Genomic DNA, 24953 nt, shown 5'->3' with positions numbered 1-24953 from the left:
TTGACGTCATCACGTATCGTTCGGCTCTCTCTCTCCCCCCCTCAGTACGTCATCGCGCACGTATCGCTTCCAACACAATGACGTCATCGCGCGCGCTTCACCCTTCTGCCGACGTCATCACGCACTCCCCCTTTCACCGGAGACTATCGAAACCCCCCCTCTTTATTCGTGACGTCATCACGCATCGTTAGGCTCTACCTCCCCCCCTACGGACGTCATCACGCACCTATCTCTTCCTACGCGATGACGTCATCACGCACGCCTCCCCCCCCCACCCGTGCCTACGTCTTTACCCCCCCCCTCCCGAGAAGAAACCCCCCCCACACTCTCCTTTCGTGACGTAACCACGCATAGTGACCCTCTCTCCCTCCACATCCCACGGACGTCATCACGCACCTATCTCTTCCTACGCGATGACGTCATCACGCACGCCTCCCCCTCACCTGTGGCTACGTCTTTACGGACACCCCCCCTCCCGAGAAGAAACCCCTCCCCCACTCTCCTTTCGTGACGTAATCACGCATCGTTAGCCTCTCTCCTCCACATCCCACGGACGTCATCACGCACCTATCTCTTCCTACGCGATGACGTCATCACGCACGCTTCCTCACCCGTGCCAACGTCTTTACGCACACCCCCCACGAGAAGAAACCCCTCCCCCGCACTCTCCTTTCGTGACGTAATCACGCATCGTGACCCTCTCTCCTCCACATCCTACCGACGTCATCACGCACCTATCTCTTCCTACGCGATGACGTCATCACGCACGCCTCCCCCACCCGTGCCCACGTCTTTACGCACACCGTCACCCCCCCACCCAGAGAAGAAACCCCTCCCCCACTCTCTCCTTTCTTGACGTAATCACGCATCGTTAGCCTCTCTCCCTCCACATCCCACCGACGTCATCACGCACCTATCTCTTCCTACTCGATGACCTCATCACGCACGCTTCCACCCCTCCCCCCCTTGTCCGTACGTCATCACGCACCCCAACGCCCCTCCCCCCCCACCACCGCCACCAATTCGCTCGCGCGCTAAAAGGAGAGAAGATGGCGGCGCGTGGAGGCTTCGGCTGAGGTTGAGGGGGGAGAATCCGCTCGGAGATCCTCCCCTTCCCCTTCTTCCTACCTCCTCGTCGTCTTCTTCTTCTTCGTCGTGGTGAGAAACCCACACGAACTCCCCTCACCCGGGCGGGCGGGCAGAGACGCTGAGAACAGGACGGGGTTTTTTTTGCAGTGAGGTGTGAGGGGGGGTGTGGGGGTGAAGGGGGTTTGTAGGCCGAAGCCTCGGTCTCGCCTGGGCTTGGGGGCCGCGGGGCCTCGGGGTCTCGTCGGGGGCGCCGAGCGAGGCGAGGCCGTGGCTCGGGCCTGCACACCCCGAGGGGAGGGTGAGGAGGGGGGTGAGTTTGGTGGTGGTTGCTGTTGTGGTGGTTGTTGTAGTGGTTGTTGTTGTGGTGGTTGTGGTAGTGGTTGTTGTTGTGGTTGTGGTAGTTGTGGTGGTTGTTGTTGTGGTTGTTGTTGTGGTGGTCGTTGTTTGTAGTGGTGGTTGTTGTTGTTGTGGTAGTTGTTGTTGTGGTTGTTGTGGTGATGGTTGTTGTTGTTGTGGTAGTAGTTGTGGTTGTGCTTGTTGTGGTGGTTGTTGTGGAGGTGGTTGTTGTGGTGGTTATTGTGGAGGTGGTGGTTGCTGTGGTGGAGGTGGTGGTTGCTGTGGTGGTTGTTGTGGAGGTGGTGGTTGTTGTTGTGGTTGTTGTGGTGATGGTTGTTGTGGTGGTGGTTGTTGTGGTGGTGGTTGTTGTGGTGATGGTTGTTGTGATGGTTGTTGTGGAGGTGGTGGTTGTTGTTGTGGTTGTGGTGGTTGTTGTTGTGGTAGTTGTTGTGGTGGTCGTTGTTTGTAGTGGTTGTTGTTGTTGTGGTGGTTGTTGTTGTCGTTGTGGTAGTTGTTGTGGTTGTTTTGGTGATGGTTGTTGTTGTTGTGGTAGTTGTTGTTGTGGTTGTGCTTGTTGTGGTGGTTGTTGTGGTTATTGTGGAGGTGGTTGTTGTGGTGGTGGTTGTGGATGTGGTGGTTGTGGAGGTGGTGGTTGTGGAGGTGGTGGTTGTTGTGGTGATGGTTGTTGTGGAGGTGGTGGTTGCTGTGGTGGAGGTGGTGGTTGCTGTGGTGGTTGTTGTGGTGGTGGTGGTTGTTGTTGTGGTTGTTGTGGTGATGGTTGTTGTGGAGGTGGTGGTTGTTGTGGTGGTTGCTGTGGTGGTGGTTGCTGTGGTGGTTGTGGTGGTGGTTGTGGTGGTGGTTGCTGTGGTGGTTGTGGTGGTGGTTGTTGTGGTGATGGTTGTTGTGGTGGTTGTTGTGATGGTTGTGGTTGTGGTGGTTGTTGTGGTGGTTGCTGTGGTGGTTGCTGTGGTGGTGGTTGTTGTGGAGGTGGTGGTTGTTGTTGTGGTTGTTGTGGTGATGGTGGTTGTTGTTGTGGTGGTTGTTGTGGTGGTTGTGGAGGTGGTGGTTGTTGTGGTGATGGTTGTTGTGGTGATGGTTGTTGTGGAGGTGGTGGTTGTTGTGGTGGAGGTGGTGGTTGCTGTGGTGGTTGTTGTGGTGGTGATTGTTGTTGTAGTTGTGGTGGTGATGGTTGTTGTGGTGATGGTTGTTGTGGAGGTGGTGGTTGTTGTGGTGGTGGTTGTTGTTGTAGTTGTGGTGGTTGTTGTTGTCGTGGTTGTTGTGGAGGTTGTTGTGGTTGCTGTGGTGGAGGTGGTGGTTGCTGTGGTGGTTGTTGTGGAGGTGGTGGTTGTTGTTGTGGTTGTTGTGGTGATGGTTGTTGTGGTGATGGTTGTTGTGGAGGTTGTGGTTGTGGTGGTTGTTGTGGTGGTTGTTGTTGTGGAGGTGGTGGTTGTGGTGGTTGTGGAGGTGGTGGTGGTTGTGGAGGTGGTGGTTGTTGTGGAGGTGGTGGTTGTTGTGGAGGTGGTGGTTGTTGTAGTTGTGGTGGTTGTTGTTGTCGTGGTGGTTGTTGTGGTGGTTGTGGAGGTGGTGTTGTTGTATTCGTTGTTGTGGTGGTTTTTGTGGTTGTGGAGGTGGTGGTTGTTGTGTTGGTGGTTGTGGAGGTGGTGGTTGTTGTTGTGGTGTTGTTGTGCTTGTTGTTGTGCTTGTTGTCGTGGTTGTTGTGGTGGTTGTTGTGGTGGTGGTTGTTGTGGTGGTGGTTGTGGTGGTGGTTGTGGTGGTGGTTGTGGTGGTTGTCGTGGTTGTTGTGGTGGTTGTTGTGGTGGTTGTTGTGGTAGTTGTTGTGGTAGTTGTAGTGGTGATTGTTGTGGTAGTTGTTGTGGTGGTTGTGGAGGTGATTGTTGTGGTGTTGTTGTTCTGGTGGTTGTTGTGGTGGTGGAAGTTGTGCTGGTTGTGGCGGTGGTTGTAGTGATGGTGGGGAGATACACAGAGAGAGAGACACACAGAGAGACACATAGAGAGAGACACACAGAGACACACACACAGAGACACACAGAGACACACACACACAGACACACAGAGAGAGACGGTGTATAGATCTTCATCCCTCTCTCTCCCTTCTCTTCTCAGGCTAGGCCTAAGCCTGTCACAATTCTGGACGACAAACTACATACCTTCTACGGAAGGCTTTTTTAATTGATTCAGGTGAGTCTGTGTGTGTGTGTGTCTGTGTGTGTGTCTGTGTGTGAGAGTCTGTGTGTATCTGTGTGTGTGTGTGTCTGTGTGTGAGAGTCTGTGTGTGTCTGTGTGTGTATCTGTGTGTTTGTGTGAGTGTCTGTGTGAGTGTCTGTGTGAGTGTCTGTGTGTGTATCTGTGTGTGTCTGTGTGTGTATCTGTGTGTGTCTGTGTGTGTGTGTTTGTGTGCGAGTCTGTGTGTGTATCTGTATGTGTATCTGTGTGAGTGTCTGTGTGTGTATATGTGTGTGTGTGTATCTGTGTGTGTGTGTTTGTGTGCGAGTCTGTGTGTGTGTCTGTATGTGTGTCTGTGTGTATCTGTGTGAGTGTTTGTGTGTGTATCTGCATGTGTTTGTGTGCGAGTCTGTGTGTGTGTCTGTATGTGTGAGTGTCTGTGTGTGTTTGTGTGCGAGTCTGTGTGTGTGTCTGTGTGTGTGTCTGTGTGTGTGTCTGTGTGTGTATCTGTGTGAGTGTCTGTGTGTGTATCTGTGTGTGTATGTGTGTGTGTCTGTGTGTGTATCTGTATGAGTGTTTGTGTGTGTATCTGTGTGTGTGTCTGTGTGTGTATCTGTGTGTATGTGTGTGTGTCTGTGTGTGTGTGTGTGTGTATCTGTGTGTGTATCTGTGTGTGTGTCTGTGTGTGTATCTGTGTGTGTATCTGTGTGTATGTGTGTGTCTGTGTGTGTATCTGTGTGTATGTGTGTGCGAGTCTGTGTGTATCTGTGTGTATCTGTGTGTATGTGTGTGTGTGTGTGTCTGTGTGTGTATCTGTGTGTATGTGTGTGTGTGTGTTTGTGTGTGTGTCTGCGGTAGTGTAGCAGCGGTTAGCGCTACGCTGCGCTATGAACCTGGCGACCCGGGTTCGATTCCCGCTCACGGTCAACACCGGTGACGATTATCTGAACCGGTCCCGGGCCTCCTCTCAAATGAGTAGCCTGGTGCTGTGCGGTGTGTAGTAAACATCGCTACTGGGGAGACAAAGGCGGTCGGGCGTGGTGCTGGCCACCCACCCCCTCGTGTACCGTTCCGGCCTTAATAGCTGGTGCTCGCTAACAGCACTTGCCCCTACAGTCTGTTAAGGCTATACGGGGGATCTTTGTATTTGTATGTGTGTGTGTGAGTGTGTGTGGGGTGCGACAGGGATGTCCTCTGGCTCCCACATCACTTAACATCTATTTTGACCACTTAGTTTGTGAAGCCTTCAATAGCTGTACCGGAGGAATCTCCATCTGGTACAGGTGCAGTGGGAGGCTGATCGATGCCCGGGTGCGGTCAAGGGACGGCTCCCTATTGCTCAACCACGTTATCTATGCTGATGATTTGGTAATAGCTGCTCAGTCAGAGGAGGAGTTGGAGACGCTGCTGCTGAGACTGGAGCGTGCCACTAAGAGATGGGGCCTTACCATCAGCCCCACCAAAACTAAGCTCCTGCCTGGGTATTTGGTACCATCGGACACTCCACCCCCCACAACTCCCAATCGGTGATGGGGCAGTTGTGGAGAGAGTGGAGAGTTTCCCATACCTGGGCAGTGTGCTCATGACCGGCTCCAGTTTAACAGCAGAGGTCTCACTCCGAATCAGTCGAGCGGCAATATCTTTTCATCGGTTGCGTAACGCTGTGTGGAAGCTACCTGGTCTGTCGCTCCGCACTAAGCTTCAGGTCTTCCCGGCCACGGTCATTCCCTCCCTTCTCTACGCTTGCGAAACGTGGACCCCCCTAATGGAACATCTTTGCCGGTTAGAAACATTTAGGCTGGCCTGCCTACGATCCATCCTGGAGTTAACCAGGCTGGATCGTATGAGGAGCTCACAAATCCTTGAAAGATCTGGGCAAGGTCCCATCGGTGAGCTCCTCCGGCGGGCAAGGCTGCGATGGCTGGGTCATGTAGCCCGCATGCCCAGCCACCGCATGCCGAAACAGCTTTTGTTCGGCCGGATCGAGGGGGCTAAGCGGGCGCGGCACGGGCTAGAGAAGAGATGGAGTGATGTGGTACAGGAGGACGTGGAGCTGAGTGGACTTGCCGATGACTGGTACCAGCGGTGTCAAGATCGGCCTCTGTGGAGGAGGCTCGTGAAGGACGCTACAGGGCAGTTGGAGGCAGTCGCCCTCCAACAACAACGGAGGGTGGAGGAGCGACGCTCACAACAACGAGCGGAGCGCCGGGTGGCTAAAGCACAGCAGGTTGGCACAGTAGGGGGCACAGGTGGTGCATCAGCCAGTCATCTCAGTCAGTCGACCCGTGGCACCTGGGTCTGCCCCGTGACCTCCTGCCAGCGGGCGTTCGACACTTCACGTGGCCTCAGGGTGCCCATAGCCTGGCACAAGCGTCGTGGTGACGTCACCGCCACTTGGTGGCGAATGGCGGTTGTTGTTGTCTGTGTGTCAGTCTGAATCTGTGTGTGTGTGTGTTTGTGTGTGTGTGTCTGGTAACCTCTCGTATCTCCGTGGCAACGCCTATCTCCATGGTAACCCCCCGTATCTGCACGGTGACCTCTGTCTCCATAGCAACCCCACGGTAACCTCTGTCTCCATGGCAACCAGGTAGCCATGGTGAAGCTGGCTAACCCACTGTACACGGCATGGATTCTGGACGCCATCCGAAAGGTCAAAAGGCAGAAACAACGTCCATCGGAGGAGCGTATCTGTCATGCCGTGCAGGTGAGGGGTGGGTGAGTGGGTGGGTGAGTGGGTGAGTGAGTGGGTGAGTGGGTGAGTGGGTGGGTGGGTGAGTGGGTGAGTGGGTTGGTGGGTGAGTGGGTGGGTGGGTGAGTGAGTGAGTGGGTGAGTGAGTGAGTGGGTGGGTGAGTGAGTGGGTGGGTGGGTGAGTGAGTGGGTGAGTGAGTGGGTGGGTGAGTGAGTGGGTGAGTGGGTGAGTGAGTGAATGAGTGGGTGAGTGGGTGGGTGGGTGGGTGAGTGGGTGGGTGGGTGAGTGGGTGGGTTGGTGGGTGGGTGAGTGAGTGGGTGGGTGAGTGAGTGGGTGAGTGAGTGAGTGGGTGGGTGAGTGAGTGAGTGAGTGCGTGAGTGAGTGAGTGGGTGAGTGAGTGAGTGGATGGGTGAGTGAGTGGGTGGGTGGGTGAGTGAGTGGGTGGGTGAGTGAGTGAGTGAGTGGGTGAGTGAGTGGTGAGTGGGTGAGTGGGTGGGTGGGTGAGTGGGTGAGTGAGTGGGTGAGTGAGTGAGTTGGTGAGTGGGTGGGTGGGTGAGTGAGTGAGTGGGTGAGTGAGTGAGTGGATGGGTGAGTGGGTTGGTAGGTGGGTGAGTGGGTGGGTGAGTGGGTGAGTGAGTGGGTGGGTGAGTGGGTGGGTGAGTGGGTGGGTGAGTGAGTGGATGGGTGAGTGGGTGAGTGAGTGAGTGGGTGGGTTGGTGGGTGAGTGGGTGGGTGAGTGGGTGAGTGGGTGGGTGGGTGAGTGGGTGGGTGGGTTAGTGGGTGAGTGGGTGAGTGAGTGGGTGAGTGAGTGGGTGAGTGAGTGAGTTGGTGAGTGAGTGGGTGGGTGAGTGAGTGAGTGAGGGGTGAGTGGGTGAGTGGGTGAGTGGATGAGTGAGTGAGTGTATGGGTGAGTGGGTGAGTGGGTGGGTGAGTGGGTGGGTGGGTGAGTGGGTGGGTGAGTGGGTGAGTTGGTGGGTGAGTAAGTGGGTGGGTGGGTGAGTGGGTGGGTGAGTGGGTGGGTGAGTGAGTGAGTGGGTGAGTGAGTGGGTGGGTGGGTGGGTGAGTGGGTGGGTGGGTTGGTGAGTGGGTGGGTGGGTGAGTGAGTGGGTGAGTGAGTGGGTGAGTGAGTGAGTGGGTGAGTGAGTGGGTGGGTGGTTGAGTGGGTGAGTGAGTGGGTGAGTGAGTGAGTGGGGGGTGGGTGGTGGGTGGGTGAGTGGGTGGGTGGGTTAGTGGGTGGGTGAGTGGGTGGGTGAGTGAGTGAGTGAGTGGGGTGAGTGGGTGGGTGTGGTGGTGTGTGAGTGGGTGGGTGAGTGAGTGGTGGGTGGTGGGTGGGTGAGTGGGTGAGTGGGTGGGGTGGGTGAGTGGTGGGTGAGGAGTGGGTGGGTGGGTGGGTGAGTGAGTGGGTGAGTGGGTGAGTGGGTGGTGAGTGAGTGGGGTGGGTGGGGGTGTGTGGAGTGGGTGAGGTGGGTGGGTGGGTGAGTGAGTGAGTGGGTGGGTGGGGGTGGTGATGATGATTGAGTGATCTATATTCTCTTTCTAATCTCTCTCTAATCTCTCCCTAATCTCTCCCTAATCTCTCTCTAATCTCTCTTTCTATCTCTCCAATCTCTCTCTAATCTCTCCCTAATCACTCCCTAATCTCTCTAATCTCACCAACCAACTCCTCCCTCATAACCAAATCTCCTATCTCTCCTCAACTCTCCTAATCTCTCCTAATCTCTCTCTCCTTATCTCTCTCCTAATCTCCTCTAATCTCTCCCTAATCTCTCCCTAAACTCTTTCTTATCTCTCTCCAATCTCTCCCAATCTCTCCCCAATCTCTCCCCAATCTCTCCCCAATCTCTCTAATCTCCCTAACCTCTCCCTAATCTCTCTAATCTCTCTCCCATCTCCCTAATCTCTCCCTAATCTCTCCCTAATCTCTCCCTAATCTCTCCCTAATCTCTCTCTAATCTATCCCCAATCTCCCTAATCTCCCTAATCTCTCTCCAATCTCTCCCCAATCTCTCCCCAATCTCTCCCTAATCTCTCCCCAATCTCTCTAATCTCCCTAACCTCTCTCTAATCTCTCTCCCATCTCCCTAATCTCTCACTAATCTCTCCCTAATCTCTCCCATCTCTCTAATCTCTCTCTAATCTCTCCCTTATCTCTCCCTAATCTCTCCAATCTCTCTCTAATATCTCCCTTTTTCTCTCCCTAATCTCTCCAATCTCCCTAATCTCTCAGTAATCTCTCCCTAATCTCTCCCATCTCTCTAATCCCTCTCCCTTATCTCTCCCATCTCTCTCTAATCTCTCCATAATCTCTCCCTAATCTCTCTCCCATCTCCCTAATCTCTCCCATCTCTCTAATCTCTCTCCAATCTCTCCCTAATCTCTCCCATCTCTCTAATCTCTCTCCAATCTCTCCCTAATCTCTCCCCAATCTCTCTAATCTCTCCCTTATCTCTCCCCCAATCTCTCTAATCTCTCTCTAATCTCTCCCATCTCTCCCTAATCTCTCACTAATCTCTCCCTAATCTCTCCCATCTCTCTAATCCCTCTCTAATCTCTCCCTTATCTCTCCCATCTCTCCCTAATCTCTCTCCCATCTCCCTAATCTCTCCCTAATCTCTCCCTAATCTCTCCCATCTCTCTAATCTCTCCCTTATCTCTCCCATCTCTCCCTAATCTCTCCAATCTCCCTAATCTCTCTCTAATCTCTCCCTAACCTCTCCCCAATCTCTCTCTAATCTCTCCCTAATCTCTCCCCAATCTCTCCCTAATCTCTCCCTAATCTCTCCCCAATCTCTCCCTAATCTCTCCCCAATCTCTCCCCAATCTCTCCCCAATCTCTCCCTAATCTTTCCCATCTCTCTAATCTCTCTCTAATCTCTCCCTTATCTCTCCCATCTCTCTCTAATCCCTCTCTAATTTCTCCCTTATCTCTCCCATCTCTCTCTAATCTCTCCCTAATCTCTGCCATCTCCCTAATCTCTCCCTAATCTCTCTCTAATCTCTCCCTAACCTCTCTCTAACCTCTCCCCAATCTCTCTCCCCACCCCCCACCCACAACCCACCCCTCCCACACCCCCACCCACACCCCCACCCCTCCCCCACCAGGGTGCCCATGGGCTTGCACCTCTCACGGTGCGTGAACAGTTGGAGCTGAGCGTCAAGGACCGCACGGTCCTCCGTGTCCTCAGCAAGGGCCGCACCTCCTACCGTGACCCCAGCCGGCCCGGCAGGGCAACGGCCGTGTTGCCTGACCGCCCCGGCGCTGTCGCCGGCGGTGGTGGCGGTGGCGGTGGTGAGCAGAGGAACGGTGGTGGTGGTGGTTTGGCTTCCAACGTTGGAGGGCATGGGGTGAGTGGGTGTGGGGTGAGCGGGGTGGGTGGGGTGGGTGTGTGGGTGGGTGTGTGAGTGGGTGGGTGAGTGAGTGAGTGGGTGGGTGTGTGGGTGGGTGGGTGGGTGAGTGAGTGATTGGTGAGTGGGTGGGTGGGTGAGTGAGTAGTGAGTGAGTGGTGAGTTAGTGTTGAGTGGTGAGTGAGTGGGTGAGTGGTGAGTGAGTGGGTGAGTGGTGAGTGAGTGAGCGGGTGAGCGAGTGGGTGAGTGAGTGATTGGTGAGTGGGTGAGTGAGTGATTGGTGAGTGGGTATGTGGGTGAGTGTGTGTATTACCATCATTAGGGGAAAAAACGGTGATCCAATCTCCGACCGCCAGGAACAGGTTTGCAGATTTGCTGAGCATTTCTGTGAGGTCCTGGGGGAGGGAAAATCCCTCAGCCAGGAAAACATCGTGGCACAAATTGAGGATGACCCTGCTGAGGCTGCAGTGCCTCAAATATTGGAAGAAGTCACCCCCTGTGAGTGGCTGGCTGAGGTGCCATCTGTTGAGGAAGTACTGAGGGCGATCCGGAGTCTGAGACCAGGAAAGGCAGCGGGCAGAGATGATCTCCCAAGCGAAATGCTGAGGGAGGGTGGCGTTTGTGCACAGACTGCCCTATATGACATCATAACAACAGTCTGGACCACTGGACGGGTTCCGCAGGATTGGAAGGATGCCCTGGTGGTCCCCCTTTTTAAGAAGGGGGACCGCACAGACTGTAACAACTACAGGGGCATTTCACTCCTCAGTGTGCCGGGAAAGGTCCTGGCAAGGATTATTCAGCATCGCCTTGCCAGGCACGCTGAGGAGAGGCTTGCGGAGCCCCAATGCGGTTTCAGGAAAGGGCGGTCCTGCACAGATGCCATATTTTCTGTCCGTCTGCTACAGCAGAGGTGTAGGGAATTCCAAAAAGACCTACATCTCTGCTTTATTGACCTGGTCAAGGCCTATGATACCATCAGTAGGCCTGGGCTCTGGGTTGTTCTTCGTGCTTGTGGAGTACCTGACCCTCTGCTCATGATCATTAAGGACCTTCATGATGGTGAGCAGGCCCGGGTAAAACTACGTGGCCGGGAGTCAGAGCCATTCCCTGTACACCTTGGGGTGCGACAGGGATGTCCTCTGGCTCCCACATTATATAACATCTATTTTGACCACGTAGTTCGTGAAGCCTTCATTAGCTGTACCGGGGGAATCTCCATATGGTACAGATATAATGGGAGGCTGATCGATGCCTGGGTGTGGTCAAGGGATGGCTCCCTATTGCTCTATTGGTAATAGCTGCTCATTCAAAGGAGGAATTGGAGACGCTGCTGCTGAGACTGGAGCGTGCCACTAAGAGGTGGGGCCTTACCATCAGCCCCACTAAAACTAAGCACCTGCCTGGGTATTTTGTACCATCGGACACTACACCCCCACAACTCCCAATCGGTGATGGGGCAGTTGTGGAGAGAGTGGAGAGTTTTCCATACCTGGGCAGTGTGCTTATGACCGGCTCCAGTTTAACAGCAGAGGTCTCACTCCGAATCAGTCGAGCGGCAATATCTTTTCATCGGTTGCGTAACGCTGTGTGGAAGCTACCTGGTCTGTCGCTCCGCACTAAGCTTCAGGTCTTCTTGGCCACGGTCATTCCCTCCCTTCTCTACGCTTGCGAAACGTGGACCCCCCTAATGGAACATCTTCGCCGGTTGGAAACATTTAGGCTGGCCTGCCTACGATCCATCCTGGGTTTAACCAGACTGGATTGTGTGAGGAGCTCACAAATCCTTGAAAGATCTGGGCAAGGTCCCATCGGTGAGCTCCTCCGGCGGGCAAGGCTGCGATGGCTGGGTCATGTAGCCCGCGTGCCCAGCCACCGCATGCTGAAACATCTTTTGTTCGGCCGGATCGAGGGGGCTAAACGGGCACGGCACGGGCTGGAGAAGAGATGGAGTGACGTGGTACAGGAGGACGTGGAGCTGAGTGGACTTGCCGATGACTGGTACCAGCGGTGTCAAGATCGGCCTCTGTGGAGGAGGCTCGTGAAGGACGCTACTGGGCAGGTGGAGGCAGTCGCCCTCCAACAACAACGGAGGGCGGAGGAGCGACGCTCACAACAACGAGCAGAGCACCGGGTGGCTAAAGCACAGCAGGTTGGCACAGTAGGGGGCACAGGTGGTGCATCAGCCAGTCATCTCAGTCAGTCGACCCGTGGCACCTGGGTCTGCCCCGTGACCTCCTGCCAGCGGGCGTTCGACACTTCACGTGGCCTCAGGGTGCACATGGCCTGGCACAAGCGTCGTGGTGACGTCACCACCACTTAGTGGTGAATGGCGGTTGTTGTTGAGTGGGTGTGTGGGTGCGTGAGTGAGTGGTTGAGTGGGTGAGTGAGTGGGTGGGTGAGTGGGTGAGTGAGTGGGTGAGTGGGTATGTGGGTGGGTGAGTGGGTGGGTGAGTGAGTGGGTGAGTGAGTGAGTGGGTGGGTGAGTGAGTGGGTGCGTGAGTGAGTGAGTGAGTGAATGGGTGAGTGAGTGATTGAGTGGGTGAGTGGGTGGGTGAGTGAGTGGTGAGTGGGTGAGTGAGTGAGTGGGTGAGTGAGTGAGTGGTTATGTTGGTTGGTGGGTGAGTGAGTGAGCGAGCGAGCGGGCGGTCGAGCGGGACCGCCCATCATAACCCTCACCTCTGCATCTCTCCCCACGCCCCTCACCGCACTCCACTCACCACACACCCCCCCCCCTCAGCTCACCACCACCACCACCACCTTCTCCCCCTCTTCCCTCCCATCGTCGCCGTCGGCGGCCGTCCCTCCCGCTCCCGCTCCCCCTTCATCTTCACTCTCCTGGTACGGCAACAACACCAGCCAACAACAGCAACAACAACAACAGCAGCAGCAACAGCAGCAGCAGCAGCACCGCCAACATCTCCAGCCGCAGCATCGCCAACAGCAGCAGCAGCAGCAGCCGCCGGGCTGCGTCATCGTCGCCGGCCAGGCCGGCGCTCGCCTCCAGCACCCCACCGGCTCGGAGTGGGTTCAGCTCCTGGTCAAGGCCGCGTTGGCCCTCAAGGGCGGCGGCGTCGGCGGCGTCGGCGGAGTCGGCGGAGTCGGCGTCGGCGGAGTCGGCGGCGGCCGCAGGAGATGCCGGGGGATGTTTGGCGACGGCGGCAGCGGCGGCGGCGGCGTCGGCGGTCCCCCGTCGTCCAGGCGAAGCCTGGCGCAGGCCCGGGGAGGAGGAGGAGGAGGAGGAGGAGGAGGCGACGGAGCAGCAGCAGCAGCAGCAACGGCAGCGGCGGCGGCACGGGGAGGTGCTGGCGTGTCGGATTCCGGCGCGGCCCTGCCCGGCGGCCCTCCGTCGTCCAGACGAAGCCTCACGCAGGCCCGAGGAGGAGGAGGAGGAGGAGGAGGAGCGGCGTTGGCGTTGGCAGGCGGCGGCGGCGTCTCCCTGCGCGAGATGGAGCGTTACCTGCGGTCGACCCCGGCCCTCGGGTGCCTGTCGGCCACGGCGTCGTTCCAGCACCAGCTGCGGCTGGCGGCTCGCCGGGCAGTGACGGCCGGCCTCCTCCTCAAGGACGGGCCCCTGTACAGCCCCACGGCGGCGGCGTCGGCGTCGGCGTCGGCGCTGCCGCCGGCGGTGTCGGCGTCGGCGGCGTCCAACGCGCGGTTCGCCCGGACGGGGTTCACGCCGTGCAGGGAGTCGGTCAAGGGCGGAGCGGCGGGTGGAGGTGGTGGAGTGTGGAGGACTGCGAGAGGCGGTGGTGTTGGTGGTGGTGTTGGTGGTGGTGGAGGTGGAGGCGATGGGCTGTTGTCCAGCTTGCCACCTGTCTCTCTACTGCCTCACGAGCGGAACAAGGTGATGGTGGTGGTGGTGATGGTGGTGGTGGTGGTGGTGATGGTGGTGGTGGTGATGGTGGTGATGATGGTGGTGATGGTGGTGGTGATGGTGGTTATGGTGGTGATGGTGGTGGTGATGGTGACGGTAGTGGTGATGGTGGTGGTGGTTATGGTGGTAGTGGTTATGGTGATGATGGTGGTGATGGTGATGGTGGTGATGGTGGTGGTGATGGTGGTGGTGGTGATGATGGTGGTGGTGGTGGTGATGATGGTGGTGGTTGTGGTGGTGATAGTGACGGTGGTGAAAGTGACGGTGGTGGTGACGGTGGTGGTGATGACGGTGGTGGTGATGACGGTGGTGGTGATGACGGTGGTGGTGGTGGTGATGGTGGTGACGGTGGTGGTGATGACGGTGGTGGTGGTGATGATGAGTGTAGTGGTGGTGATGAGTGTGGTGGAGATTGAATCTTTACCCTCGGGGCTCCTCCAGAAACAACGAAAAGCCACTTCGTGTGGCCACGTGGAATGTTCGAACGCTCACTGTGGAGGAGAGAGGCTGCCACTCCTTTGTCGGGAGCTGGACCGGTACCGCCTGGATCTATACGGCATTCAGGAGGTCCGGTGGACCGGTTCTGGCTCCTGCCACCATGAGGGGTGGACAGTCCTCTACTCGGGGCAGCAGACTGCCAAGCAACAGGGTGTGGCTCTTCTTCTGAACAAAAGAATGAAGGGGGCGTGGGAGCGTGGCGGTGGGGTGTGGGAAGCTGTAAGCCCCAGGCTACTTTGGGCTCGCCTTCCCATCAACCGGAGGCGAGGAGTGGTGGTCGTGGTTACTTATGCCCCCACCGAAGACGAACATCCGTGGAGGGATGCAGGCAAGGCCGATGAGTCAGATGCCTTCTATGACCTCCTGTCACAGGTGCTGGCTAAAGTGACCCCTGGGGATAGAGTCATCTTGTTGGGCGACTTCAATGCCCGAGTTGGTCATGATGCTAGCACCTGGCCTGGAGTGATTGGAAGGCATGGGCCAGATCAGCTCAATAACAACGGTAGGAGGCTGCTAGATTTTTGTGCAGCCCATGGGCTTGTAATTACCAACACGCTGTTCCGGCATCCGCGCATCCACACAACATCATGGATGCATGCCGGGTCCAAGCAAGAACATCTGCTGGACTACATAGTGACGGACCAGCGGATGCGGGCCCTTGTCCTTGACACCAGGACCTACCGTGGAGCTGATCTGCCCACTGACCATCGACTAGTCATCTGTAAGATGCGCCTGCCATTCTTCCACTCTGGTGGTGGGTGTACACCCAGGACCCCATTCCAACCTATGGTGGCCTGGTCTCAGCTAGCTGATGAAAGTCGCAAGCGATAATTTCATCATCGCTTGCGGCTGTGATTGACATCGTCCCCCACTCCTCCTGATGTCGAGAGTAAATGGGCAAGGTTTAGGACTGTGACTCATGCAGCTGCAATGGCTGCTTTAGGTACGCGGTCCAGACCTCCCCAGGGACCCTGGCCGACAGAGGAGGTGTTCAGGATGGTTGAGAAAAAGCGACAGGCTCACTGTCATCGGCTACAGAATCCCACGTCAGAGAATGAGGAGGCTTACCGCAGCCTTCGCTCGGAGGTTCGGAGAGCCGTGAGGCGCTGCAAGGATGGGTGGTGGTCGCGGGTTGCTGAGGAGATGGAGTCTGCCTCAGTGGCCCGCGATCACAAATCTCTATTTAACTCCATCAAAAAAGTAACCTGCAGCGCCACACCTATTACCATCATTAGGGGAAAAAACGGTGATCCAATCTCCGACCTCCAGCAACAGGTTTGCAGATTTGCTGAGCATTTCTGTGAGGTCCTGGGGGAGGGGAAATCCCTCACAGACTGCCTTACATGACATAACAACAGTCTGGACCACTGGACGGGTTCCGCAGGATTGGAAGGATGCCCTGGTGGTCCCCCTCTTTAAGAAGGGGGACCGCACAGAATGTAACAACTACAGGGGCATCTCACTCCTCCGTGTGCTGGGAAAGGTCCTGGCAAGGATTATCAATATCGCCTTGCCAGGCACGCTGAGGAGAGGCTTGCGGAGCCCCAATATGGTTTCAGGAAAGGGCGGTCCTGCACAGATGCCATATTTTCTGTCCGTTTGCTACAGCAGAGGTGTAGGGAATTCTAATAAGACCTACATCTCTGCTTCATTGACCTGGTCAAGGCCTATGATACCATCAGTAGGCCTGGGCTCTTTGTTCGGCCGGATAGAGGCGGCTAAACGGGCATGGCACGGGCTAGAGAAGAGATGGAGTGATGTGGTACAAGAGGACATGGAGCTGAGTGGACTTGCCGATGACCGGTACCAGCGGTGTCAAGATCGGCCTCTGTGGAGGAGGCTCGTGAAGGACGCTACTGGGCAGTTGGAGGCAGTCGCCCTCCAACAACAACGGAGGGCGGAGGAGCGATGCTCACAACAACGAGCGGAGCGCCGGGTGGCTAAAGCACAGCAGGTTGGCACAGTAGGGGGCACAGGTGGTGCATCAGCCAGTCATCTCAGCCAGTCGACCCGTGGCACCTGCTGGGTCTGCCCCGTGACCTCCTGCCAGCGGGCGTTCGACACTTCACGTGGCCTCGAGGTGCACATGGCCTGGCACAAGCGTCGTGGTGACGTCACCGCCACTAAGTGGCGAATGGCGGTTGTTGATGGTGGTGGTGACGGTGGTGGTGATGATGATGATGATTGTGGTGATGGTGATGGTGGTAGTGATGATGATGATGATGGTGGTGGTGGTGATGATGGTGGTGGTGATGGTGGTGATAGTTGTGGGTGATGGTGGTGATGGTGATGATGATGGTGGTGATGGTGGTGGTGTTTGTGATGATGGTGGTGGGTTATGGTGGTGATGATGATGGTGGTTGTGATGATGGTGGTGGTGGTGACGGTGGCGGTGGTGATGATGAGTGTAGTGGTGGTGATGAGTGTGGTAGAGATTGAATCTTTACCCTCGGGGTTCCTCCAGAAACAACGAAAAGCCACTTCGTGTGGCCACGTGGAATGTTCGAACGCTCACTGTGGTGGAGAGGCTGCCACTCCTCTGTCGGGAGCTGGACCGGTACCGCCTGGATCTATTTGGTATTCAGGACGTATGTTGGACCGGTTCTGGCTCCTGCCACCATGAGGGGTGGACAGTCCTCTACTCGGGGCAGCAGACTGCCAAACAACAGGGTTTGGCTCTTCTTCTGAACAAAAGAATGAAGGGGGCGTGGGAGCGTGGCGGTGAGGTGTGGGAAGCTGTAAGCCCCAGGCTACTTTGGGCTCGCCTTCCCATTTACCGGAGGCGAGGAGTGGTGGTCGTGGTTACTTATGCCCCCACCGAAGACGAACATCCGTGGAGGGATGCAGGCAAGGCCGATGAGTCTGATGCCTTCTATGACCTCCTGTCACAGGTGCTGGCTAAAGTGGCCCCTCGGGATAGAGTCATCTTGTTGGGCGACTTCAATGCCCAAGTTGGTCATGATGCTAGCACCTGGCCTGGAGTGATTGGAAGGCATGGGCCAGATCAGCTCAATAACAACGGTAGGAGGCTGCTAGATTTTTGTGCAGCCCATGGGCTTGTAATTACCAACACGCTGTTCCGGCATCGGCGCATCCACACAACATCATGGATGCATGCCGGGTCCAAGCAAGAACATCTGCTGGACTACGTAGTGACGGACCAACGGATGCAAGCCCATGTCCTTGACACCAGGACCTACCGTGGAGCTGATCTGCCCTCTGACCATCGACTAGTCATCTGTAAGATGCGCCTGCCATGCTTCCACTCCAGTGGTGGGTGTACACCCAGGACCCCATTCCAACCTATGGTTGTCTGGTCTCAGCTAGCTGATGAAAGTTGCAAGCGAGAATTTCATCATCGCTTGCGGCTGTGATTGGCATCGTCCCCCACTCCTCCTGATGTCGAGGGTAAATGGGCGAAGTTTAGGACTGTGACTCATGCAGCTGCAATGGCTGCTTTGGGTACGCGGTCCAGACCTCCCCAGAGACCCTGGCTGACAGAGGAGGTGTTCAGGATGGTTGAGAAAAAGCGACAGGCCCACTGTCATCGGCTACAGAATCCCACGTCAGAGAATGAGGAGGCTTACCGCAGCCTTCGCTCGGAGGTTCGGAGAGCCGTGAGGCGCTGCAAGGATGGGTGGTGGTCGCGGGTTGCTGAGGAGATGGAGTCTGCCTCAGTGGCCCGCGATCACATCTCTATTTAACTCCATCAAAAAGTAACCTGCAGCGCCACACCTATTATCATTAGGGGAAAAAACGGTGATCCAATCTCCGACCCCCCAGGAGCAGGTTTGCAGATTTGCTCGGCATTTCTGTGAGGTGCTGGGGGAGGGGAAATCCCTCACAGACTGCCCTACATGACATCATAACAACAGTCTAGACCACTGGACGGGTTCCGCAGGATTGGAAGGATGCCCTGGTGGTACCCCTCTTTAAGAAGGAGGACCGCACAGACTGTAACAACTACAGGAGCATCTCACTCCTCAGTGTGCCGGGAAAGGTCCTGGCAAGGATTATCAATATCGCCTTGCCAGGCACGCTGAGGAGAGGCTTGAGGAGCCCAAATATGGTTTCAGGAAAGGGCAGTCCTGCACAGATGCCATATTTTCTGTCCGTTTGCTACAGCAGAGGTGTAGGGAATTCTAATAAGACCTACATCTCTGCTTCATTGACCTGGTCAAGGCCTATGATACCATCAGTAGGCCTGGGCTCTTTGTTCGGCCAGATAGAGGGGGCTAAACGGGCGCGGCACTGGCTAGAGAAGAGATGGAGTGATGTGGTACAGGAGGATTTGGAGCTGAGTGGACTTGCCGATGACCGGTACCAGCGGTGTCAAGATCGGTCTCTGTGGAGGAGGCTCGTGAAGGACGCTACTGGGCAGTTGGAGGCAGTCGCCCTCCAACAACAACGGAGGGCGGAGGAGCGATGCTCACAACAACGAGCGGAGCGCCGGGTGGCTAAAGCACAGCAGGTTGGCACAGTAGGGGGCACAGGTGGTGCATCAGCCAGTCATCTCAGTCGACCTGTGGCACCTGCTGGGTCTGCCCCGTGACTTCCTGCCAGCGGGCGTTCAACACTTCACGTGGCCTCGAGGTGCACCTAGCCTGGCACAAGCGTCGTGGTGACGTCACCGCCACTAAGTGGCGAATGGCGGTTGTTGATGGTGGTGGTGACGGTGGTGGTGGTGATGATGATGATGATTGTGGTGATGGTGATGGTGGTAGTGATGATGATGATGATGGTGGTGGTGGTGGTGATGATGGTGGTGGTGATGGTGGTGATAGTTGTGGGTGATGGTGGTGATGGTGATGATGATGGTGGTGATGGTGGTGGTGTTTGTGATGATGGTGGTGGGTTATGGTGGTGATGATGATGGTGGTTGTGATGATGGTGGTGGTGGTGACGGTGGCGGTGGTGATGATGAGTGTAGTGGTGGTGATGAGTGTGGTAGTGATTGAATCTTTACCCTCGGGGTTCCTCCAGAAACAACGAAAAGCCACTTCGTGTGGCCACGTGGAATGTTCGAACGCTCACTGTGGTGGAGAGGCTGCCACTCCTCTGTCGGGAGCTGGACCGGTACCGCCTGGATCTATTTGGTATTCAGGACGTATGTTGGACCGGTTCTGGCTCCTGCCACCATGAGGGGTGGACAGTCCTCTACTCGGGGCAGCAGACTGCCAAACAACAGGGTTTGGCTCTTCTTCTGAACAAAAGAATGAAGGGGGCGTGGGAGCGTGGCGGTGAGGTGTGGGAAGCTGTAAGCCCCAGGCTACTTTGGGCTCGCCTTCCCATTTACCGGAGGCGAGGAGTGGTGGTCGTGGTTACTTATGCCCCCACCGAAGACGAACATCCGTGGAGGGATGCAGGCAAGGCCGATGAGTCTGATGCCTTCTATGACCTCCTGTCACAGGTGCTGGCTAAAGTGGCCCCTCGGGATAGAGTCATCTTGTTGGGCGACTTCAATGCCCAAGTTGGTCATGATGCTAGCACCTGGCCTGGAGTGATTGGAAGGCATGGGCCAGATCAGCTCAATAACAACGGTAGGAGGCTGCTAGATTTTTGTGCAGCCCATGGGCTTGTAATTACCAACACGCTGTTCCGGCATCGGCGCATCCACACAACATCATGGATGCATGCCGGGTCCAAGCAAGAACATCTGCTGGACTACGTAGTGACGGACCAACGGATGCAAGCCCATGTCCTTGACACCAGGACCTACCGTGGAGCTGATCTGCCCTCTGACCATCGACTAGTCATCTGTAAGATGCGCCTGCCATGCTTCCACTCCAGTGGTGGGTGTACACCCAGGACCCCATTCCAACCTATGGTTGTCTGGTCTCAGCTAGCTGATGAAAGTTGCAAGCGAGAATTTCATCATCGCTTGCGGCTGTGATTGGCATCGTCCCCCACTCCTCCTGATGTCGAGGGTAAATGGGCGAAGTTTAGGACTGTGACTCATGCAGCTGCAATGGCTGCTTTGGGTACGCGGTCCAGACCTCCCCAGAGACCCTGGCTGACAGAGGAGGTGTTCAGGATGGTTGAGAAAAAGCGACAGGCCCACTGTCATCGGCTACAGAATCCCACGTCAGAGAATGAGGAGGCTTACCGCAGCCTTCGCTCGGAGGTTCGGAGAGCCGTGAGGCGCTGCAAGGATGGGTGGTGGTCGCGGGTTGCTGAGGAGATGGAGTCTGCCTCAGTGGCCCGCGATCACATCTCTATTTAACTCCATCAAAAAGTAACCTGCAGCGCCACACCTATTATCATTAGGGGAAAAAACGGTGATCCAATCTCCGACCCCCCAGGAGCGGGTTTGCAGATTTGCTCGGCATTTCTGTGAGGTGCTGGGGGAGGGGAAATCCCTCACAGACTGCCCTACATGACATCATAACAACAGTCTGGACCACTGGACGGGTTCCGCAGGATTGGAAGGATGCCCTGGTGGTACCCCTCTTTAAGAAGGAGGACCGCACAGACTGTAACAACTACAGGAGCATCTCACTCCTCAGTGTGCCGGGAAAGGTCCTGGCAAGGATTATCAATATCGCCTTGCCAGGCACGCTGAGGAGAGGCTTGAGGAGCCCAAATATGGTTTCAGGAAAGGGCAGTCCTGCACAGATGCCATATTTTCTGTCCGTTTGCTACAGCAGAGGTGTAGGGAATTCTAATAAGACCTACATCTCTGCTTCATTGACCTGGTCAAGGCCTATGATACCATCAGTAGGCCTGGGCTCTTTGTTCGGCCAGATAGAGGGGGCTAAACGGGCGCGGCACTGGCTAGAGAAGAGATGGAGTGATGTGGTACAGGAGGATTTGGAGCTGAGTGGACTTGCCGATGACCGGTACCAGCGGTGTCAAGATCGGTCTCTGTGGAGGAGGCTCGTGAAGGACGCTACTGGGCAGTTGGAGGCAGTCGCCCTCCAACAACAACGGAGGGCGGAGGAGCGATGCTCACAACAACGAGCGGAGCGCCGGGTGGCTAAAGCACAGCAGGTTGGCACAGTAGGGGGCACAGGTGGTGCATCAGCCAGTCATCTCAGTCGACCTGTGGCACCTGCTGGGTCTGCCCCGTGACTTCCTGCCAGCGGGCGTTCAACACTTCACGTGGCCTCGAGGTGCACCTAGCCTGGCACAAGCGTCGTGGTGACGTCACCGCCACTAAGTGGCGAATGGCGGTTGTTGATGGTGGTGGTGACGGTGGTGGTGATGATGATGATGATGATGATTGTGGTGATGGTGGTAGTGATGATGATGATGGTGGTGGTGGTGATGATGGTGGTGATGATGATGATGATGGTGGTGGTGATGGTGGTGGGTGATGGTGATGGTGGTGATGGTGATGATGATGGTGGTGATGGTGGTGGTGTTAGTGATGATGGTGGTGGTGGTGGGTTATGGTGGTGGTGGTGATGATGATGGTGGTTGTGATGATGGTGGTGGTGGTGACGGTGGCGGTGGTGATGATGAGTGTTGTGGTGGTGATGAGTGTGGTAGAGATTGAATCTTTACCCTCGGGGCTCCTCCAGAAACAACGAAAAGCCACTTCGTGTGGCCACGTGGAATGTTCGAACGCTCACTGTGGAGGAGAGGCTGCCACTCCTCTGTCGGGAGCTGGACCGGTACCGCCTGGATCTATGTGGTATTCAGGACGTATGGTGGACCGGTTCTGGCTCCTGCCACCATGAAGGGTGGACAGTCCTCTACTCGGGGCAGCAGACTGCCAAGCAACAGGGTGTGGCTCTTCTTCTGAACAAAAGAATGAACGAGGCGTGGGAGCGTGGCGGTGGGGTGTGGGAAGCTGTAAGCCCCAGGCTACTTTGGGCTCGCCTTCCCGTCAACCGGAGGCGAGGAGTGGTGGTCGTGGTTACTTATGCCCCCACCGAAGACGAACATCCGTGGAGGGATGCAGTCAAAGCCGATGAGTCTGATGCCTTCTATGACCTCCTGTCACAGGTGCTGGCTAAAGTGTCCCTTCGGGATAGAATCATCTTGTTGGGCGACTTCAATGCCCGAGTTGGTCATGATGCTAGCACCTGGCCTGGAGTGATTGGAAGGCATGGGCCAGATCAGCTCAATAACAACGGTAGGAGGCTGCTAGATTTTTGTGCAGCCCATGGGCTTGAAATTACCAACACGCTGTTCCGGCATGGGCGCATCCACACAACATCATGGATGCATGCCGGGTCCAAGCAAGAACATCTGCTGGACTACGTAGTGACGGACCAGCGGATGCGGGCCCATGTCCTTGACACCAGGACCTACCGTGGAGCTGATCTGCCCACTGACCATCGACTAGTCATCTGTAAGATGCGCCTGCCATTCTTCCACTCCGGTGGTGGGTGTACACCCAGGACCCCATTCCAACCTATGGTGGCCTGGTCTCAGCTAGCTGATGAAAGTTGCAAGCGATAATTTCATCATCGCTTGCGGCTGTGATTGGCATCGTCCCCCACTCCTCTTGATGTCGAGGGTAAATGGGCGAGGTTTAGGACTGTGACTCATGCAGCTGCAATGGCTGTTTTGGGTACGCGGTCCAGACCTCCCCAGAGACCCTGGCTGACAGAGGAGGTGTTCAGGATGGTTGAGAAAAAGCGACAGGCCCACTGTCATCGGCTACAGAATCCCACGTCAGAGAATGAGGAGGCTTACCGCAGCCTTCGCTCGGAGGTTCGGAGAGCCGTGAGGCGCTGCAAGGATGGGTGGTGGTCGCGGGTTGCTGAGGAGATGGAGTCTGCCTCAGTGGCCCGCGATCACATCTCTATTTAACTCCATCAAAAAGTAACCTGCACCGCCACACCTATTATCATTAGGGGAAAAAACGGTGATCCAATCTCCGACCCCCCAGGAGCGGGTTTGCAGATTTGCTCGGCATTTCTGTGAGGTGCTGGGGGAGGGGAAATCCCTCACAGACTGCCCTACATGACATCATAACAACAGTCTGGACCACTGGACGGGTTCCGCAGGATTGGAAGGATGCCCTGGTGGTACCCCTCTTTAAGAAGGAGGACCGCACAGACTGTAACAACTACAGGGGCATCTCACTCCTCAGTGTGCCGGGAAAGGTCCTGGCGAGGATTATCAATATCGCCTTGCCAGGCACGCTGAGGAGAGGCTTGCGGAGCCCAAATATGGTTTCAGGAAAGGGCAGTCCTGCACAGATGCCATATTTTCTGTCCGTTTGCTACAGCAGAGGTGTAGGGAATTCTAATAAGACCTACATCTCTGCTTCATTGACCTGGTCAAGGCCTATGATACCATCAGTAGGCCTGGGCTCTTTGTTCGGCCAGATAGAGGGGGCTAAACGGGCGCGGCACTGGCTAGAGAAGAGATGGAGTGATGTGGTACAGGGGGACTTGGAGCTGAGTGGACTTGCCGATGACCGGTACCAGCGGTGTCAAGATCGGTCTCTGTGGAGGAGGCTCGTGAAGGACGCTACTGGGCAGTTGGAGGCAGTCGCCCTCCAACAACAACGGAGGGCGGAGGAGCGATGCTCACAACAACGAGCGGAGCGCCGGGTGGCTAAAGCACAGCAGGTTGGCACAGTAGGGGGCACAGGTGGTGCATCAGCCAGTCATCTCAGCCAGTCGACCCGTGGCACCTGCTGGGTCTGCCCCGTGACTTCCTGCCAGCGGGCGTTCAACACTTCACGTGGCCTCGAGGTGCACCTAGCCTGGCACAAGCGTCGTGGTGACGTCACCGCCACTAAGTGGCGAATGGCGGTTGTTGATGGTGGTGGTGACGGTGGTGGTGATGATGATGATGATTGTGGTGATGGTGGTAGTGATGATGATGATGGTGGTGGTGGTGATGATGGTGGTGGTGATGATGGTGGTGATGATGATGGTGGTGGTGATGGTGGTGATGGTGGTGGGTGATGGTGGTGATGGTGATGATGATGGTGGTGATGGTGGTTGTGTTAGTGATGATGGTGGTGGTGGTGGGTTATGGTGGTGGTGGTGATGATGATGGTGGTTGTGATGATGGTGGTGGTGGTGACGGTGGCGGTGGTGATGATGAGTGTTGTGGTGGTGATGAGTGTGGTAGAGATTGAATCTTTACCCTCGGGGCTCCTCCAGAAACAACGAAAAGCCACTTCGTGTGGCCACGTGGAATGTTCGAACGCTCACTGCGGAGGAGAGGCTGCCACTCCTCTGTCGGGAGCTGGACCGGTACCGCCTGGATCCATGTGGTATTCAGGACGTATGGTGGACCGGTTCTGGCTCCTGCCACCATGAAGGGTGGACAGTCCTCTATTCGGGGCAGCAGACTGCCAAGCAACAGGGTGTGGCTCTTCTTCTGAACAAAAGAATGAAGGGGGCGTGGGAGCGTGGCGGTGGGGTGTGGGAAGCTGTAAGCCCCAGGCTACTTTGGGCTCGCCTTCCCGTCAACCGGAGGCGAGGAATGGTGGTCGTGGTTACTTATGCCCCCACCGAAGACGAACATCCGTGGAGGGATGCAGGCAAGGCCGATGAGTCTGATGCCTTCTATGACCTCCTGTCACAGGTGCTGGCTAAAGTGGCCCCTCGGGATAGAGTCATCTTGTTGGGCGACTTCAATGCCCGAGTTGGTCATGATGCTAGCACCTGGCCTGGAGTGATTGGAAGGCATGGGCCAGATCAGCTCAATAACAACGGTAGGAGGCTGCTAGATTTTTGTGCAGCCCATGGGCTTGTAATTACCAACACGCTGTTCCGGCATCGGCGCATCCACACAACATCATGGATGCATGCCGGGTCCAAGCAAGAACATCTGCTGGACTACATAGTGACGGACCAGCGGATGCGGGCCCATGTCCTTGACACCACTCTGGTGGTGGGTGTACACCCAGGACCCCATTCCAACCTATGGTGGCCTGGTCTCAGCTAGCTGATGAAAGTTGCAAGCGATAATTTCATCATCGCTTGCGGCTGTGATTGGCATCGTCCCCCACTCCTCTT

At 56.1% G+C, this 24953-nt stretch overlaps 1 protein-coding gene across 1 annotated transcript in view; it reads left to right on the top strand.

The window, feature by feature from the left end:
* Nucleotides 1–1010: 1010 nt before the first annotated feature.
* LOC116958091 (uncharacterized) overlaps nucleotides 1011–24953 on the top strand; it is a 118905-nt gene continuing 94962 nt past the window's right edge. Inside the window, exons 1-5 of the mRNA XM_076055367.1 lie at nucleotides 1011–1158; nucleotides 3550–3624; nucleotides 6197–6313; nucleotides 9402–9644; nucleotides 12385–13491. Coding sequence (XP_075911482.1) covers nucleotides 6203–6313; nucleotides 9402–9644; nucleotides 12385–13491 — 1461 coding nt within the window. The 5' untranslated portion in view covers nucleotides 1011–1158; nucleotides 3550–3624; nucleotides 6197–6202. The remainder of the gene's footprint in view (nucleotides 1159–3549; nucleotides 3625–6196; nucleotides 6314–9401; nucleotides 9645–12384; nucleotides 13492–24953) is intronic.

Source organism: Petromyzon marinus, chromosome 71 (genome assembly GCF_048934315.1).
Source record: "Petromyzon marinus isolate PM22_M1 ecotype Great Lakes invasive population chromosome 71, UKy_Petmar_22M1.pri1.0, whole genome shotgun sequence".
NCBI lineage: Eukaryota > Metazoa > Chordata > Hyperoartia > Petromyzontiformes > Petromyzontidae > Petromyzon > Petromyzon marinus.
The sequence above is the reverse complement of the archived record's forward strand: the minus strand, read 5'-3'. Positions and strand labels throughout refer to the sequence as shown.